The sequence below is a fragment of the Nicotiana sylvestris genome, chromosome 6 (assembly GCF_000393655.2).
Source record: "Nicotiana sylvestris chromosome 6, ASM39365v2, whole genome shotgun sequence".
Taxonomy (NCBI): domain Eukaryota; kingdom Viridiplantae; phylum Streptophyta; class Magnoliopsida; order Solanales; family Solanaceae; genus Nicotiana; species Nicotiana sylvestris.
Genome location: NC_091062.1, coordinates 202,008,771 through 202,029,419, shown reverse-complemented (window position 1 = coordinate 202,029,419; position 20,649 = coordinate 202,008,771). Strand labels below are relative to the sequence as shown.

The 20,649-nt window shown below is 40.0% G+C and overlaps 1 protein-coding gene across 1 annotated transcript; it reads right to left on the bottom strand.

Annotated features, from left to right (window-relative positions):
* Positions 1–7,099: 7,099 nt before the first annotated feature.
* On the bottom strand, positions 7,100–7,606 carry LOC138871937 (secreted RxLR effector protein 161-like). Its single transcript, XM_070149861.1, has one exon. It carries the CDS (start codon positions 7,604–7,606, stop codon positions 7,100–7,102), a length of 507 nt encoding a protein of 168 aa, XP_070005962.1.
* Positions 7,607–20,649: the final 13,043 nt, after the last annotated feature.

Below are 20,649 nucleotides of genomic sequence, written 5' to 3'. Positions count from 1 at the left end.
GTCCTCCCTCTTGGATGAAGTCCAGAGGCGCAAATATATTCTTCCATATTTTCCTAGCCGTTTCACTTAAAACAAAGACATGATTCACAGTTTCTTCTTCTGGTATCCTGTAACAAACACATCCAGAAATACTGTTAGTGTTAAACTTTTTAATAATATCATCAAGCGGCAATTTTCCTTTTAGAATTCTCCAAGTATTAAAGGAAATTTTAAATCGCAAGTTTTTGTTCCATATTTGTGCAATCCTTGGATCAATGTTCCTTCTTTGTCTTAACATTTAATATGTGGTAGCACAGGAGAAGAAACCTTTGGTGTTAGGAGACCAAATGGCATGATCTTTCTTGTCTGCGTGGCCGAGGTTAACTAGGGAAATCTCTTACACTACATGGGAATGAAGGTTATCTTTCAGCATGTCTAGGTTCCATTGACGCTGATGGATAAATTCACAAACTTTAGTGTTTCCCGGCTTGCGATTTTGGTTATAGAGAAACCTGAGAGGGCATGAAGGGGACCAATTGTCCCACCAAAAATAGCTTCTCCCTTGGTTGATTTTCCAAAAAATGTTGGTATCTACTTTTTCTCTTAATTCTAGTAGATTCCTCCATGTATTGGAGTCTTTGGAGTTTAGCACTTTGAAAATAGGGTTTGATCTCGGGCTATATTTGGCTTTTATAAACTTGGTCCATAAGTTATCTTCCACTCTAAATTGCCACCATCACTTTGCCGCAAATGAGTTACAAATATCTGGGAGCTTTTTGAAACCAACTCCACCTTCTTCGCAAGGGTAACTCAAGTTATTCCATGAAATCCAATGGTAACTCTTCTTGACTTTTTTTCTCCCCAGAATAAATTAGCTAGATACATTTCAATTTGGCCAATAATTACTCTCGGGGGAACCATAGCAGCGAAAAGGTAGAAAGTCTGAGACTGTAGCACATGATTTATGATAGTAGCTCTTCCACCAAAAGATAGAATTTTGCCTTGTCATCCTCCTATTTTGTTGAGAACTTTTGTTGCAAGACCTGAGAAATAGCATATCTTCTTTCTACCAGTATATATTGGGCATCCTAAATAAGTGAAGAAAAATTGAATTTTTTTAAATACGGTCCACTTCCTTATTCTTCTATTAACTCTCTTATCTCTGAAGTTATGAGTGAGAAAGCAACTTTTGCCCTTGTTGATTTGTTGTCCCGAGGCTTCTTGATAATCTTCCAGTACTTTCATGAGATGTTTTACTGAGTTCTTGTCACCAGAAGAAAAAAGAATTAGATCGTCGACATAGCATAAATAGTTTATCTTAGGGCCCTTTAGATCTCATTGAGAAATTATAAAATTGAGGTTTCTCGTTGAGTTTATTTAGAGATTTAGATGATGCTTTTGCAGCTAAAATAAAAAGAGAGGGTGAAAGAGGATCTCTCTGTTTAACTCCTCTAGTAGACTTAAAGAACCCATATCTGGTTCCATTAATTAAAATGGAGTACCAATTGTTGGCCAAGGGTCTGTGTAGGAGCTCAATGATAGGTTCAGAGAAATTCATCTTCCTTAAGACTGCAGTGAGGAAAGTCCATGAAAGCTTGTCATAAGCTTGTGACATGTCTAGCTTAATGACGATGTTTCCCTCTTTGTTGTTCTTTCTTATATCATGGACTATTTCTTGTACCAAGAAAATATTTTCTATGATCAACATCCCTTTAACAAAGCTAGATTGGTTTTGTGATATGATTGTAGGAAGGAGAGTGGCAATTCTGCTAACAATAATCTTAGAAATGATCTTATCTGAGACATTGCACAGGCTAATAGGCCTCAATTGATCCAAGGTTGTTGGGCCGGTGACTTTAGGAATAAGAACCAAATTGGTGTGAGTATAAAACTTTGATAGATTAGCCCCAGTGAAGAAGTTCTGCACAAAGTTACATACTTTCTTTTTTATGATCTCCCAAGAAGCTTGGTAGAAGTGACCATTAAAATCATCTGGTCCAGCAGAGCTGTTGGGATCGATGGAGAACACAACATTTCTAATTTCTTCCTTGGTAGGGAGCTCGCATAAATATTAGTTATCTTCCTCCATAACAAGTGGCTCTATGCTATCAAGGATGGGTAGATCTTCCTCAGTATCTATATGTGAGAACAAACTGTTGAAGTGGCCTATAGCTGCCTCAGAAATTGCTTCATTTCCTTCTACCCATATTCCCTGATTATTCTTAATTCTCTAAATGTGCGATCTTCTTCTATTTTCCTTTACCATACTATAAAAGTATTTAGAGTTAGAGTCCCTTTCTTCTACCCATTTGACTCTAGATTTTTGTCTGAGGATTGATTCTTGCATTTTGAGCCAGTTTGTGTACTCCGCTTGCCCTTTGTAGAGGTTCTGTCGGTTAGAGTTTGAGTTATTAGACTCATACTCTTATACTCTTGCTCTAGTCTATTCATGTCTGCTTCTAGTTGTTTCACTGTCGCAAATACATCCCCAATTAATTCCCTCGAGCACATACTAAGTTCCCTAGAGAGGGATTTTAGTTTTTGTTGGAGAATCCATTGTGTATTTCCCTGTATTTCTTGACTCCAGGTATTCCCGATCAATTCCATATAGCCAGCATGAGAGGTCTAGAAATTTAGGAATATGAAGTGTTTAATTGCCTTTATCCTCTCATTTCCAAACTTGAAGGTGATCAAACTATGGTCTGATCCTGTCTTTGCATGGTGGTCGACTCTATTGATTTGGTTAGCATCCACCCAGTCATTATTAATAAGGACCCTATCCAGCCATTTACTGATTCTCTTCCTCTTCATTCTCTTATTGCACCAAGTGAATGGATTCCCCTGTGAATCCCAAGTCTGATTGTTAGCTTGTGTGGGTCCACCAAATCGTAGAGTACTTGGTCCTTTACGAGATTCTACTGAGAGCACTTAATAAAACAGTAAGTAAATGAGACAGATAATTTTTACGTGGAAAAATCCCACACAAGGGGATTAAAAAACCACGACCTACACCTGTACGTTTTTAACTTTACTAACTTTTAATCTACTTATTACAAGCAACTTTACAATAATTCATATTGTAAAGAATTTACTCAACTAACTTGCGGTACCTTTATCACAAGCCACTTTGTGACTATCCTAGTTACAAAGGCTTTTTCTAACTTGTGATGCTATCACCACAAGTCACTTTGTAACTCTACGATTACAAAAAATTTTCCTTATGATTAAATCTAGTCACAACATAAACTCAATGAGTTTAAGGATTTACAAGAGGATTCCTAATCAGAATGCTTCTAGGTAAGCGGTTTAGGAGATACAGTAAGTACAATAACAAGGTTACAACTCAACTAGGACAACAACAAACTATCTTTTAGGAACTGGTCTATAGTCGCATTCAACCTTGTTCTTCAAGCTGTGAGGATTGATTTCTCTATTTTTGCAAGAGGATTGAATGAGAAACAGAAGCCTTCCAGAGATATTTTTGTATAAAGCTCATTGGGTACATCTTGATCACATCTGACAGTGTAGTGTAGTGTAGTGCGGCAGAAACAGTGTTGTCTGACACTTCATTTCTAGCTATGTCCAATTGACTTTGTACTGGTATAAGGAAACCACAAGAGCATCAGGTCCTTGTGTTGGTTCCTAGATTCTGAAGCTGTAGCATTTCACCTTTAGCTAGAATCCGTTAAAGCTTGCAGCAATCCAAGTAGGTCAGGTTCTCTATCTGGTTCTTAACAATAAGTTTGTTAGATCATCAAAACATAAGGCATGAGTATTTAAGATCTATCAATTTTTTCATTTTTGATGATGACAAACTTAACATTTATAAGTAGGAATTGGGGCAGTAAAAACCAGTTTCAAAGTCTCAGGGAACTCAGGGAACACAGAGTTCCCCCTAAAACTATGCCTTATCTTACATGGTCAGAGTAATAGAGCATAAGAACCAGTTCCCCAATGTGTTTCCCTTTGAGTGAGTATTTCTATATTGTTTTTCCCCTTTTGGCATCATTAAAAAGAACAACAACACAAAGAAGTCCAGCTAAGCTGACTCATGCCACATATGTGCACACAATCATGATAGAGAATAGAACATAGAGAGAGTACTAGACATAATAAAAAAGGATTTATATTAATAATAATTTAATATGGCTCTGCCTTTTGAAAAAGGAAGAAGCAACATTGGACTTGTTCACATGAGCTGTAGTAGTACATCCCAACCATAATAAAAGCACAAAAAAACATCCACCAAACATCAACGCAGAAACAACAGAAGAAACATATCCAGAAAACTGATCACTGAAGGGGTTCTTAGGGGGCAGCAGGAGGAAAAGGCTTGGTAGCTGCAACAAGGGTCTGGAGAACAAGGTCTATTCGGGCGTTTCCTGACTTTTTCTCATTGAGCAGTTTAGCCTTCAGGTTCTCAACTTGCGCCCTGAGATCAACATTTTCCTGTGTCAAATGAACCACTTCATCATTCGGCATGGGAACCGCTCGGGCTTGCTGACCTTCTAGGATAGCATTCCTGGCCTTCGACCGACAAATTTCCTCAGCTGCACTATTCTGGGCATTGATGAGTTTAGAAACAATTGATTTACTTCCTACCCCCCCCATACTTCTCAACACACCCGCACTCTTCCAAGGTTGTCTGTGAGAATGTCTGCTTTTGGGTCCCCACTTTATCTGTTCCCAGTGGAACCTTAAAGAATTTGAACACTGGAGTAAGCAAGAATCCATAGGGAAGCCCATGATTATTATCCTTGAAATTGTCAACCTTCTACATGTGTTCAATCATTATGGAAGGCAGACTCATAGGGTTGAAACCATCCAGTTGCTCCATTAGGAATAGGTCGGACTTGGAAGTCACAGACCTCCTTTCTGCTCGAGGCAACAAGACTTTGTTAACCAACTCAAACAACAACTGGTAGACAGGGAGTAGTGCTTTATTATGAATCTGGTCCCCTTTCTGATTAGCATTGTCTTTCACCACTGCATTTCTGAAGTTATACTGACAAATATCTCGTACACTCGACACGCCAAATGTAGGAACTTTCAGAATCTCTCCAAGCAATTTCACATCAAAGACGATGTCTACCCCATTGACTAAAGCATAGACATGCTCAGTATCAACTAGAAAGAGACTAGCGAAGAAACTTTGTACCTCCTCCTCATACACTTTAGTGCATCAATGTGAAATAGATGCACCCATTGTTGAAACTCAACCATTTCCAGAATTTGGCACATTTCAGCCATCTCAGAGATTGTTGGGTCAAACGTATGACCCAGTAGAACTTTTTGATGCCTGAGGCGCTCAGAGCCAAGGTAGACCTCACTTCTCACTTTCTTCCCAGAACTAGGTTCTTCAACAGTTTTAGACTTGCGTTTCCTAAGCTTTTCTCCACTGACTTTGCCTTATCCCTTGGACTTGACTAGTATATCCTCATCACTCACTACCTCCTTCATCTTGGACTTAGATGTTGACCCTTTCTCTTTTGAAACAGGCTCTGCCTTTTTTTAGGACCGCCTAACAAGGGAACCAGGTTCCTCAGGAGTTCCCTCTTCCACCTCGATTACAAGGATAACCTCATCACTTACAGGTACACCATCCTTCACCAACTTTCTTCTTTTCTTCTTACTACTCTTCTTGCTATTTTGGAGAGCAGAGTCGTAGGTCACTTTGAACTGAAGCCTCGTAGTAGGTTGATTGATTTCAGATTCAGGGGTGGAGACAACCCTTCGCTTACTTATGAATGCATCAAGGGCCACGTTGTCCAGGTCTTCTTCATCACTAGATCGCATTTAAGGTGCTTAAATTTCTAGGGGCACAACATCAAATGCAGGAACAACACTGTCTTAGGGATGAGAGTCCTGACGTGGGTCCTCCGGAGAGGGATTAGGTTCCTCATGTGATGCCCCAGTAGTATCTGCTACTGCATCCCCTTCAACAACCATAATGGTCCCTTCTTCCCCCACACCGTGTGACTCATTTTTCTGGAAAGTAATTTCATGCAATATCCCATCAACGGATACTACAAACACAGTTATGACATCCTTCTCTTCTTCAATCGGTGCTTCCACAACCATGGAATCGGCAGCAATGACGGCAGAACCCTCTGTGAACTTAGTATTTTTGACCTTGTTCTCCGTTTAGGGTTTGACTGGTGGGAATAGCAGACGATGGGGATAACGAAACAATAGTTTCAAGGGTTTCTTAATTGGGAAGAGATTGGGAAACTAGGGAAGGTGTGACTGCAGGAGTAGGAGTGATAGAGGGTGACGAAAGCTCAGTGAAAATGAGAGGTTCCATAGATGGGTCAGAGGTAGTTACAGCTGAGGTAGAGAGATCGGAAGTTTTCTTAGCCATTGGAAGAATAGGTGTGATGATCCTTCTTCTGTCGGGTTAATCTAGAGTAGGGCTTATGGTTAAGAAGGGCAGAAGAGAGGTTTTTTAAAAGGAGAAGATAATTATGAAGGGAGAGGAATAAGCACCAGTTCTGAAACGGCGGTTGGGCATGGAGAATTGCGATGTTTCAGAGGGAGATAGAACGTTTTGAATTGAAGGGACGTGACAGTAGGATCTGAAAAGTTGATGACATGGCAGTTGTATTTTGTACCCTTTTTAAGACGTGTATTAAAAGGATGCACAGAACCACTAACCTTTAGTACAAGAACCTGGTTCTTGAAAAAGCATTTTCTTCTTCTTCCTTTTTTTTGAAAAGAATCAATCCTTTTTTTTTCAATCATGCACTGCATCTATTGCTTCTATGCTTATCATGCGTGTTTACCTGCAACGGTATTGAAGTGAGTTAGACAAGGTCAGAAAACACTTTGAGCCAGTTATTTCTTAAGGAAACGAGCCAGCCAAAGAGGAATCAGGTTCTTAATTTGGCCTCAACAGTCCCAGCTTTACTCTGTTTCTTTCAAACTATTCCCTACTTAGTGTTTGATGAAAATGTCTGCAATTTGATATTCTGTGCTGCAAAACTTCATACATATCAACCCTTTCTCCACATTATCTCTCCGAAAATAATGTCTCACATCAATATGTTTTGTCCTTTTATGTTGAACTTGATTCTTGGCCATGTTGAGTGAACTAGTGTTGTCACATAGAAGTGGAACACTCTCAGTGAGTACCCCAAAAATCCTCCAGTTGCTGCTTGATCCATAGAAGCTGAGCACAGTAGGATGCTGCAGCTATATATTCAGCTTCAGCTATTGAAAGAGCCACTGAATTTTGCTTCCTTGTACCCCAAGAGATAAGACATGATCCTAAGAAGTGATCCATTCCAAAAGTGTTTTTTCTGTCAATAAGATAACCTGCATAGTCTACATCAGCGTACCCAATCAGATTGAAACTGTCACATGATGGATAATATAGCACCAGGTCCTGCATTTCTTTGAGATATCTCAGTATTCTTTTGGCGGCCTTCAAGTGAGATTCCTTGGAATTTGATTGAAACCTCGCACACAGCCCCATACTGAAAACAATATCAGGTCGGCTGGCAATGAGATAGAGGAGAGACCCAATGATGCCTCTATACATTGTTTGATTTACAGGAGATCCAGTTTTATCCATGTCCAGTCGAGTGGCAGTTGTAATAGGAGTGTCTATCACCTTTGATGCTTCCATATCAAACCTCTTCAAAAGTTCCCTAATGTATTTTTGTTGACAAATGGAAGTACCCTTTGGGGACTATTTTACTTGAAGACCCAAATGTCGTGTCCCTTTTTTCCTTCGCAAAATCGGGTTCATGACATTTTGGTTGGGACAACTCTTTCCTTTTGGGAAAGGGGGTTTTCAATTTTAAAGAGTCGCCACCTAACAATTTAAGGTGCGTTAGGACACATATAGGGTTCATTCATAACTACGTTTGGTAACTATAGATAGGGTAAAAGCTTGAAATTATCCTAAGGGGAAGATGTTAGGCACCCTCAGAATCCATAGTGTGGTTCTCGGCCAAACAGTTTTTGTGAATTTGTGCAAATAGAAAACAAACAAGTATGACTCAAATAGTAGGGGATTTAAGTTTAGACACACAAGTGTTTGAAAAAGGACAAATAAAAGGCAAGATTTTGAAAAAAGAATTGCAATCTAATCACACTTGGGAATGTAAAAGGGGAGTGTCCTAGGTTTGCTTATAATATGGATCACATCAATGCAATACCCGTTATGACACTCCTCAGAGAGGGGCTACACGTGGTATTAACGCACCGGTCATCATACTTATATCTACCCTTTCCCGCTCCATGAAGGTAATTAAAGCGAGGGTTAGTATCGACCCCTATTGCATGATGTTACCCATCCTTTCCTATTAGTCCCAGAGGAATTTAGGACTCCTATCCTATAAGGGGGGGGGTTCTAGGAAGACCCTCAAGTTTAAAGTCAAAATACTTAGTGACAAAAAAGAACATATAGGACAGCATTTAGGGGGGAAAACACAAAAATAGATAGAAGGCGTAAATATACCTCCACAAATAATGCACATAGACAGCACGACTCATACACAGATAAGGTCTGAATTCATATCCTAAGCATGGTATCTAAGTGATAATAGCATAACTAGATTTATTACATGACTTAGAAAAGAAGTCCGAATCAAGCTTGCCTGCTGATTTTAACATGCTGACAGTTAAACAAAGGTAGTTCTATTTTTAAGTTATTGCCTAAGGCTTGCCTAGGCGTAAAGTAATATGCAGCAGTTATTCAGAGTTATTAAAACAATGTGGAGATTGTTTTTCTTCTAAAACATGTTGTTCTAAATATTGCAAAGACATGCAGGAATTATTACAAGTTTGTTTAAAGTAGGATGAGACTGTTGATACTCCTTTAGTAGTTAACTAAGCGTAGCTAAATGAGGATGAACGAGAACCCAATCATGGTATCTAATGATTTATATGCAGGATTCCTAAAGCAAGATTTCTAAATGCATAACATGATTGCAGAATTTCCTAAGAGCAGGATTTCTAAATGAAATTTTAGAACATGTTTACGTGGGCAGAATCACATAATAGCAGCTTATTTTATTGTTATTATCTACCCTATATATAGGATTTTTAAGTGTAGATGAGATGTTGAAAACAGTACACATAAATCATAAATAGCATGATAGCTAATGCATGGCATGCTTGGTATGTTGTACCTAAACATGGCTACTATAATGCATAGAGAAAAGTACACCTAGGAACATGATTTCTACCCTGGATTATACTACAACATGCATATTACCCACCCCTTTTTACTATCCAACCCCAATACTTGTTTACAAATTATTACATACCAATACTGAAATGAATTACATGAGTAGGAAAGAAAGATAAAAGTTACACTATAGAGAGCCTGCAAACAGGCCCAAACTTTCAACACCTGATTAGGACTTCCTTCCTGAGTTATGTAATAAATCACCTCAAGTGCCAAGATTGTTTCATAATCTTTCTCATACCTGGGTGTGTCAAATTTCCCTAAGGACCTCAAGGGATCTCAGGCAGTGCCCACACCCAGATTTCATATCCAAGACAGAGTAGGTGTAGTATGGAAAGGCCAGCTTTTATGTATCCAAGTTCAGAGGGAGCTCAAGGGTCCCAAAGCAAGGCTCACACAGAAGGGGAAGAACCTAGTGGTCTAAGATTATGTGTGAGAGTGCTTGACATAGATTTAAAAGATTTGAGTTGAAAACAGTTTAAAACAGCATGTTTGAAATATGTTTGCAAAAAAAATAGAAAGGTTACTTTTAGAGAAAATCGGAAAAAACCTTTAAGGAAAACAACAAAACCTCATAATATACACAGATCTAAGGTAGATCTAAAATAAATGGGAGGACATCAAGAGTTAGGGTTTCAGAGAACCCAGAGAAGATGAGAAAACCTTAGACCATTACCGTTTTTAGCCGGAAAAGTCATGGATCTTACTCGAACAGCCATGGATGGCCGAAAAATGACATGAAAGACCATGGATCGGAGTTGAACCGCTCTAGGTTCACCTGAGGACCTCAGGGTAGTGTTAAACTAGCATGGGGTAAATCAGGGGCTAGGAGATGATGAGAGGCCATGGTTTCCAGCGAGAGAGGTCATCGGAGAAGGTGGACAAGGTCTATCGGAGAGGATGGGAGAAGAGAAGGTTCTAGAGAGAACCAAAGATAGAGAGAGGGAGATGAGTGTTGGTTGAGTGAATGAGGGAATGAGGGTTTGGGAGGGTAGTCTTAGGTTAATTATGGTAAGAGTGAATCTGGGTCGTTGATCAAAATTGATCAACGGCCATTAGCTCAAGTCTAGGCCGGGTATGGTTTGGGTTTGGGATTGGGTCCTGTGGTTTTTTTTAATTGGGTTGGGGGTCCGTTGGATTTAGGATAGAATTGAAAGCCAATTTGGCTATAAGTTAAATAGCTTGTTTTTCCCTATTTAATTTATAAAAAGTAGTAACTAATTTCTAAAAAATAATTTTAAAATGCTAAAATGATTTATAATATATAATTAGCAATTTAAAATACAGGATCCAATTTTATACATATAAAACATAATTAAATCTTAAAAGGGCTAATATTGCAATTATGTGCAATTTACCTTTTAAAAATACTAAATGTAATTATAAAAATATATAAAAATTATATTATCCATATTTTAGCATAAATATAGAAATACAATAGATTAATCATCAAAACAATAATTTTGGAAATAATTATTGGGGATTTTATGGATAAAATGGGAGAAAATAAATCAATTTAAAACCTTAAAATTATGAAAAAAATAATAAAAACCTTGCACATGCTTGTATATGAATATATATGCTATTTTGAAGGTATTTCGTATATTGAAAGATATATAGGAAAAAATTGGGTATCAACAGTTGCCTCTCTTTACCCGGGAAGAATGAAAGAGTTTTCGGGTAAAGAAATGATGGCCAATTTTGACCGAGTGAAATGGTTTGAGAAGATTAGGCCATACCCTAGCTTCTGAGTTGCCTACATATCCCTGGTTTTACAAGAGTCAGGTCGTATGTAGTTCAGGATCCAATGGTGGAGTATACTGATGAAGCAATTTTAAGAACGGACGCAACATCTAGGGCTAGGTGAGTGGACGGTTTATGGGAATGGTTAGGTTTGATATGGCTGAGGGAACTGGAGCGAGATCGCTCCTGCTGGGATAGTCGTTGTTCGCCGGCTTACCTGCAAATAGAAGCAATACAAGCATATATTGTGCATAAAATTTAAACATGATGAAAATTCCCGTTAGACCATGAATGTTGTCTTTGGATGATGAGGATGACGTCCTTAGACCATGATGTCCTGGACCATGAAGCGTATGATAAAGGATTTTCAGGCCATGAAATGATGTTCTTGGGCTATGAGGATAATGCCTCCGAACCATGACGCCTTTGAATAATGGTATGCAAAGATTGAAAAGGATCTTCAGGCCTTGACATGGTATTCTCGGGCTATGAAGATGGTGCCTCCGAACGATGATGCCTTTGGATGAGTTGGCGATATTTCAGCCCATGAAGGATGCAGTAGTATGGTGCGGACAAGACCGAGCTTAGTCTTCCGAATTGAAGGGCAGAGCTTATCCTGTAAGAGAAGCAAGATAAATAGTGTTCGGGATAGCGCTTAGTTTCGAAGAAAATTGGAGGCAGAGCTTAGCCTCGAAAGGCAGAATGGTAGCCTTATGCAGATTGGAAGGCGGAATAGTAGTCTTATGCAATGCGAATGCAGATAGAGGTAGAGCTTAACCTTGGAAGGCAGAATGGTAGTCGTATGCAAGTTGGAAGGCAGAATAGTAGCCTTATGCAATGCAGATGCAGATGGAGGTAGAGCTTAACCTTGGAAGGCAGAATGGTAGCCTTATGCAAATTGGAAGGCAGAATAGTAGCCTTATGCAATGCAAATGCAGATGGAGACAGCGTTTAGTCTCGGAAGGCAGAATGGTAGCCTTATGCAAGAAATAAAATAACAAATAACAGTAGACTTTTCTTAGCTGATAACAGATTGTGGCGTTGTGATTACTTGGAGCATTGTGACATACGGAACATCACTGGCGTGTGATGATAGCAAATGTTGGCAAGTGTAACAGTTCTGAGAGTCGTATTTTAAACAATGTTTGTCCCATGGGCGTACAGTGTGTTTAATGATTTCGCGATCCTAGTGCCTGCATCTAAAGAAAAATCGTGAGTTTTCTAGGGGGAAGCTAGTTCGTATCCCCGCTGGCTTTTGCTTGACTCGTTCGGCTTTGATCTGGTGATATCCTCTGTATTATTGGGGTAGCGTTGCTAAACAAGCAGTTTCAATAATAAGCATGCATGATTTTGTAAAAGTATGACATAAATTAAAAATAACTTTTAGATGAACCAATGATTGTGACGTAGCTCGGGACATTGCATCCTCTCTTGCTACGGAATTTTGAAGGTCCTCCACAAAATTCTGCCCCAGTTTGATGGGTTGACATTTCTGACTGCTGCTCGTGCGGCGATTAACTGAAATTACTTCGGAATTTTGAGTGTCCTCCTCAAAATTCTGCCCCAGTTTCCAATTGCGAGGGGGGGAATGAAATTTTTATTGAATTATGACCGAACCCATAGGGTTGCCTACGTATCCCCTCTTAAACGGGAATCGGGTCAGGCGTAGTTCAATTTACATCATATAAGGAAAGCATAAAAATTACACATAGTAACGCTTGACCGCATCTGAATTGATCGGCTTTGGCCAGACTTCTCTATCCATTTCTACAAGTATGAGGGCTCCTCCTGTCAAAACCCGGTGAACCATGTATGGGCCCTGCCAGTTGGGAGAGAACTTCACTTTGGCTTCATCTTGATGCGAAAAGATTTTCTTTAACACCAGCTGCCCCGGTGTGAACTATCTTGGCTTGACTCTTTTATTGAAGGCTCTGGACATTCTTTTCTGATAGAGTTGACCATGGCAAACTGCGTTCATTCTCTTTCCATCTATAAGGGCTAGTTGCTCATAACGACTTTTTACCCACTCGGCGTCATCGAGCTCAGCTTCTTGTATAATCCTTAGGAAAGGAATTTCTACCTTAGCGGGAATGACAACCTCTGTACTGTAAACCAGCATATAGGGGGTTGACCTGGTTGATGTGCGGACTGTGGTGCAATACCCCAGTAGAGCAAATGATAACTTCTCGTGCCACTACTTATGCTTCTCTATCATTTTCCTCAATGTCTTCTTGATATTCTTGTTAACAGCTTCTACAACTCCATTCATCTGAGGCCTATAGGCTGTGGAATTCTTGTGTTTGATCTTGAAAGTTTTGCCCATAGATTTCATCAAGTCGCTGTTGAGGTTTGAGCCATTATCAGTAATGATTGACTCTGGAATCCCGAATCGACAAACAATGTGGTCGCCGACAAAGTCTGCCATGACTTTCTTAGTCGTTGCTCTGTAAGATGCTGCTTTGACCTATTTGGTGAAATAGTCTATGGCTACCAGGATAAACATGTGTCCATTGGAAGCAGTAGGCTCGACTGGTCCAATAACATCCATCCCCCAGGCGACGAACGGCCACGGTGAGCTTGTTGTGTTGAGCTCGCTCGGAGGTACCTTTATCATGTCTGCATGTATCTGATAGGGGTGGCATTTCCAGACATACTGGATGCAGTCCATTTCCATAGCCATCCAAAAGTAACTAGCCCGGAGTATCTTCTTTGCTAAGACAAAACCGTTCATATGTGGACCGCAGGTCCCAACATGAATTTCCTTTAGTAGCCTGGATGTTTCCTTTGCGTCGACATATCTTAATAATCCTAAATCGGGAGTCCTCTTATACAGGATTCCTCCGCTGTGGAAGAAGTTGTTGGATAATCTCCGAAGTGTGCGTTTCTGAGTAGGATTAGCAAGCTCCAGGTACTCTCCTTTTGACAAATATTCCTTGATATCATGAAACCAAGGCTTTCCGTCTGCTTCCTCTTCGGCATGGGCACAGTTAGCTGGCTGATTATGGATTTTCACTAGAATGGGATAAATGAAATTCTTGTCGGGATGTTGTATCATAGATGATAGGGTAGCCAATGCATCGGCGAACTCATTCTGGATTCTGGGAACATGCTGGAATTCCGTCTTCGTGAACCTCTTTCTCATTCCTGTACGTGATGTAGATACAGGTGTATCTTGGAGTTCTTGGTTTCCCATTCTTCTTGTACCTGATGTATAGGTAGGTCTAAATCTCCAATCACTATCAACTCTTTAACGTTCATGCCAATGGCCATTTTGAGTCCTAAGATGGAGGCTTCATACTCGGCCATATTGTTGGTGCAGGGTAACCTGAGTTTGGCAGACACCGGATAATGCTGACTGGTTTCTAATATTAGGACTGCTCCTATGCCAACTCCTTTGAAGTTTGCTGCTCCATCGAAGAACATTCTCCAACCGTCATAGGATTCTGCAATGTCTTCTCCTATGAATGATACCTCTTCATCAAGAATATACATTTTCAGGGGTTCGTATCCTCCATCCACGGGGTTTTCAGCAAGGTGGTCTGCTAGTGCCTGTCCCTTGACTGCTTTCTGAGTTACGTAAATAATGTCGAACTCACTCAACAGGATTTGCCACTTGATTAACTTGCCAGTGGGCATGGGCTTCTGAAAGATGTACTTTAAGGGATCCCTTCTCGATATGAGATATGTAGTATAGGCGTAGAAGTAATGTCTCAGCTTCTGAGCTACCCAAGTCAAAGCACAAGAGGTGCATTCCAATAGAGAATACCGGGCCTTGTACGGGGTGAACTTCTTACTGAGATAATAAATGGCTTGTTCATTCCTCCTTGTTTCATCATGCTGCCCCAGAACACAGCCAAAAGCTCCATCTAACACTGCAAGGTAGAGTAATAAGGGTCTACCTGGCTCGGGCGAGACTAAAACTGGTGGTGGTGACAGGTACTCCTTGATTTTGTCGAAGGCCTTTTGGCAGTCATCGGTCCATTTGGTGGCGGCGTCCTTCTTCAACATCTTAAAGATTGGCTCACAGATAACTGTAGATTGTGCTATGAATCGGCTGATGTAGTTAAGCCTTCCCAAGAACTCATCACATCTTTTTTGTTCTTTGGCGGTGGTAGTTCTTGAATGGATTTGAATTTCGATGGATCCAGTTCTATTCCTCGGTGGCTCACAATAAACCCAAGCAATTTCCCAGCAGGAATCCCAAATATGCACTTTGCGGGGTTTAGTTTTAGGTTGTATCTCCGTAGTCTATTGAAGAACTTCCTTAGATCTTCTATGTGGTCAGTGGCCTTTTTAGATTTGATAATAACATCATCCACATATACCTCTATCTCCTTGTGTATCATATCATGAAAAATGGTAGTCATGGCCCTCATGTAGGTGGCCCCTGCATTCTTTAGGCCAAATGGCATCATCTTGTAACAGTACACTCCCCACGGCGTAATGAAAGTTGTTTTCTCAGCATCTTCCTCATCCATCCAGATCTGATGATAACCAGTGAAGCAATCTACAAATAACTATAGCTCATGCTTGGCGCAATTGTCAATCAGGACGTGTATATTTGGCAAAGGAAAGTCGTCTTTCGGACTGGTCCAGTTGAGATCCCGGTAGTCAACATAGACTCTGACGTTCCCATCCTTCTTTGGCATCGGCACAATGTTGGCTAACCACGTTGGGTATTCTACTACCCAGAGAACCTTAGCTTTTATTTTCTTGGTGACTTCTTCCTTGATTTTTAAACTCATATCAGTCTTGAACTTTCTGAGCTTTTGCTTTACCGGCGGACACATTGGATCGGTTGGCAGTTTGTGAGCCACAATAGACGTACTCAGACCAGTCATGTCATCATACGACCAGGCGAATATGTCCTCATACTCCTTTAGAAATTCTGTGTATTCTTTCTTCTCTGATGGCATAGGTGAATATTGATTCGTGTTTCCTTGACGCTTTTTGCATTTCCCAGGTTGACAATCTCGGTCTCGTCCAGGTTGGACGTAGGTTTGTTCTCAAAGTTCTCAACTTCTTTGACAATCTCGTCAGATATGTCATCTTCCTCTGAATCCATGTCCGTTTGTTGCGTTGTCTCATTGCATGTCACAGTCATTGATTCATCAAGATAAGTAATAATAATGATGTATTGGTAGAGCGGGGAGAGAAAACGATAGCAATAAATATTAATTTATAAGACAAATAAAAAATGCCTTTGATAAATTTATTTTGAACATCGAAGATCTTATTGCGGGAATTGAAAAATGCGAAAAGAAAATCATTTACTAAGTAAAACAGTGAATAATGCTTGTTTTAACCTTGCTACCCCGAGGCTCGTCGGGCTTTGGTTGTCCTGATGGTCTAATTCTTAAGATGTGCCCCTCTGTTCATAGCCTGTATGGAAGGGATTTCCTCCCCCTCCTCCTCGAGAATAATACAGTAGTCTATATCACTGTCCTCTAGAAACAAGTTCTTCACTACTGCAAGTGCTTTTTATTTATTTGACCCATAAATAATGTCGACCTGTTGGAAGGTTTGCTCCAGATGTGGTATTGGCTGGTCCAGTGGGTGGAAAGGATCATGCCATGGTGGCGACCAGTTATTGAATTCTTCCTAGGTGTATTCATATCCCAAACCGAAGGTAGTGTCATGTTTCTTAAGTTTTATGGGTTTAGAGATTCCTTGGAGGTTTGTCGAGCCCTTTTCCAGGTTCGTACCCACTCCAACTTAGTAGACTCTCGATTTTCCTATCCCACCATTTGTCTTTGTCGATAGCATTGACCCGCTCAATATGGTGGTAAGTTTCTCCACCAGCTTCCTTCTTCCCTCGATCGCCCTGAATCCGGCTGGTTAGTTTCTTAAGTTCCTCGACCAAGTTCCTGATAAGCAGATCCTTTTCATTAGACTCAGGTGTGCATGAGATAGGTGGGGTGTGGCATGGTCTCCACGTATATATGAGTGTTATGGTGACCTGGTGTATGGGTGTGGAAATGGTCGTTTGTGGAGTTCTGAGGTTCTGGGATGAGTAGTGGAGTGTTGTTTGGGGTATGGCAGGTGTTGCATTAGTTCTTTGGTAGAGCAGCGTGATGATTAGGCGTGGGATGATTCTGTTCTTTTAGGATATTTTGAGGAGGTGTAGTGTTTTGAGCGTTGGGGAAGTTGATATCTGGGGTATTGAGGGAAAATGACAGGTTTGCCAGATTTCGAACCTGATCTAGCTCTTCTTGGAATTTCAGCAGTTTCAATTCAAGTTGTGACACGTTATTATTAGGAACCCGAATACCCTGGCCGTTAGTGGCCTCTACCCGTTCGGTTGTGTTCTTCTTCCTGATGTTGTTTAAATCTTTCATTTTGCCTTTGTTCTTGCCTTTAATGGGACTAAGAGGAGGGGTAGGTGGAGGACCCTTAGATCTTGTGAAATAAGATGATAATACCAGAGTGCACGAACTAACCTTTGGGGAGGGGAATAATAAAACAAAGAAAATAAAACAAAAGGTAATCAAGTTAGTAAGGATTATAAAAAGTATTGCAATATTTAAACACATAGTGTGGGAATGTAAAGTGTGTCCTAATTTGGGAACCTCTTTGTGCCCGAGGTAGGCCTAGCAACAAATAGACTTGGAGAACTTCGAATGCAAATAAATAATTCATTTCATAATATAAAAAATAGAAGAATCCTAAACGATACTAAGATAATAATAAGTCACAACTGGCACTTGGCCTTATTTCATTTGGAAAGCGAGTAAACCTAATCTATTTAGCATCAGAAGGACCTTCCTCAGGTTGAATGCTCTCATTGATCAAATCTTCCAGTTTGCGTAGGTTTACCAGTAAAAATGCCTTTGCCAGGTGTTCTCCTTCGTTTCCCTCAGCGTTCTGGCAATCGGTGACTCCCTTCCTCACTTTTCCTTCCAATCCTAGCAGACTATATTCCATATATTCCAACTTTTTGCTAGCTTTGGCGGCCCTCTTTTTCCACTCATTGATTTGGTCATTCGATGGAAGAATCCTCCACCAGTCTAGCAAGAGTGGGAGCATGCTAACCATACCGAAACTGGGGACCACGTGCCTCATTTTCTGCAAAACAAAAGGGTTAGACCCTACCCCCACCGAAATCGACTATTTATACATTTATGATCAGCACATCGACATTTAGTTCTCCAAATAAATGCACAGAACGTGATGATGTCCGTTTGGGTTTAGGGAAACCCAGTGGACTTTCGTACAAGTCTATCTTAATGGATCATTACGTGGACAGCGTAACTGACTCAGCTAGGTTTGACCATGATGCATGCACAATTTAAACAGAGTAAGGTTTCTATGGGGTTTTAGACTGGTACCCTTGAGCAGACAACTCGAGGGGGAAGGCACAGAACTGTCGACTGACACCGCTGATCGACTAGTTTTACCGCAAATAAGTCTTTCTAAATTTAGGGGTAATGATATAGGAAGGGCACAACCACTTATCAAGCATTGCTACAGTATTTGTTTGGCACGAGTGGAGTATGATGTTGAACATGATTATGCAGTAATTAAAAGCATGTTGACATGTATTTGCACATTAAGAAAGCGGTAAATACATCAGTTTTATAATTTAAAGCAGTTATAAAGGAAGGAAACAAGAAAGATATGTCAGTTTTGCTTTTGAAGAAGAAATTAAACGCTTAAAGAATTAAAAAATAATTGCACATAGGAGAGGTACAAATTCACAAAAATGGTATGGAATAGTAAAAGCCTAAAAATCCCCAGTAGAGTCGTCATGCTGTCGCGCCCCCTTTTTCCTTTGTGGAATCGGATTCATGACATTTTGGTTGGGACAACTCTTTCCTTTTGGTAAAGGGGATTTGCAATTTTGAAGAGTCGCCACCTAATGATTTAAGGTGTGTTAGGGTACCTATAGGGTTCATTCGTAACTATGTTTGGTAACCAGAGATAGGGTAAGGGCTTGAAATTATCCTAAGGCGAAGGTGTTAGGCACCCCTCAGGATCCACTAGTGTGGTTCACGGCTAAACAGTTTTTGTGAATTTGTTCAAATAGCAAACAAACAAGTTTGTCTCAAATAGTAGGGGATTTAAGTTTAGACACAAAAATGTTTGAAAAAGGACAAATAAAAGGAAGGATTTTGAAAAAAGAATTGCAATCTAAACATACTTGGGAATGTAAAAAGGGGTGTCCTAGGTTTGCTTATAATATGGATCACATCAATGCAATATCCGGTATGACACTCCTCATATAAGGGCTACACATGGTATTAATGCACCAGTCATCATATCCATATCTACTCTTTCCCGCCCCGTGAAGGTAATTAAAGCGAGGGTTGGTCTCGATCCCTATTGCATGCTATTACCCGTCCTTTCCTATCAGTCACAGAGGAATTTAGGACTCCTAACCTATAAGAGGGGGGTGTTCTAGGCAGACCCTCAGGTTTAAAGGCAAAATACTAAGCGACAAACAAGAACATATAGGACTGCATTTAGGGGAAAACACAAAAACAGATAAAAGGCTCAGATATACCTCCACGAGTAATGCACATTGACAACACGACTCATACACAGATAAGGTCTAAATTTAGATCCTAAGCATGGTATCTAAGCGATAACAACAGAACCAGATTTATTAAATGACTTAGAAAAGAAGTCTGAATCATGCTTGCCTCCTGATTTTAACATGCTGACAGTTAAACAAAGGCAGTTCTGGTTTTAAGTTATTACCTAAGGCTTGCCTAGGCGTAAAGTAATATGCAACAGTTATTCAGAGTTATTAAAATAGTGTGGAGATTTTTTTTCTTCTAAAACATGTTGTTCTAAATATTGCAAAGACATGCAGGGATTATTGCCAGTTTTTTTAAAGCAGGATGAGACTGTTGATACTCCTTTAGTAGTTAACTAAGCGTAGATGAATGAGAATGAACGAGAACCTAATCATGGTATCGAATGATTTATATGCAGGATTCCTAAAGCAGAATTTCTAAATGCATAGCATGATTGCAGAATTTCCTAAGAGAAGGTTTTCTAAATGCACAGCATGATTGCAGAATTTCCTAATAGCAGGATTTCTAAATGAAATTTCAGAACATGTTTACGTGGGCGGAATCACATAATAGCAGCTTATTTTATTGTTATTATCTACCCTATAGACTGAATTCTAAGTGTAGATGAGATGCTGAAAACAGTACACATAAATCCTAAATAGCATGATAGCTAATGCATGGCATACTTGGCATATTGTACCTAAACATGGCTGCTATTGCGCATAGAGAAAAGTAAACCTAGGAACATGATTTCTACCCTAGATTATACTACAGTATGCATATTACCCACCCCTTTTCACTATCCAACCCCAATATTTGTTTACAAATTATTATAGAACGATACTGAAATGAATTACATAAGTAGGAAAGAAAGATAAAAGCTACACTATAGAGAGCCTGAAAACAGGCCCACACTTTCAACACTTGATTAGGACTTCCTCCCCGAGTTATGTAATAAATCACCTCAAGTGCCAAGATTGTTCCATAATCTTTCTCATACCTGGGTGTGTCAGAGTTCTCGAAGGTCCTCAAGGGATCCCGGGCAGTGCTCACACCCAAATTTCATAGCCAAGACAGAGTAAGTGCAATGTGGAAAGGCCAGCTTTTATATGTCCAAGTTCAGAGGGAGCTCAAGGGTCCCAAAGCAAGGCTCACATAAAAGGGGCAGAACCTAGTGGTCTAAGAGTATGTGTGAGAGTGCTTGACATATAT

Excerpts from the sequence above, each read along its gene's own strand:
- LOC138871937 (XM_070149861.1), bottom strand. The coding sequence starts at position 7,606 with ATGGAAGCATCAAAGGTGATAGACACTCCTATTACAACTGCCACTCGA.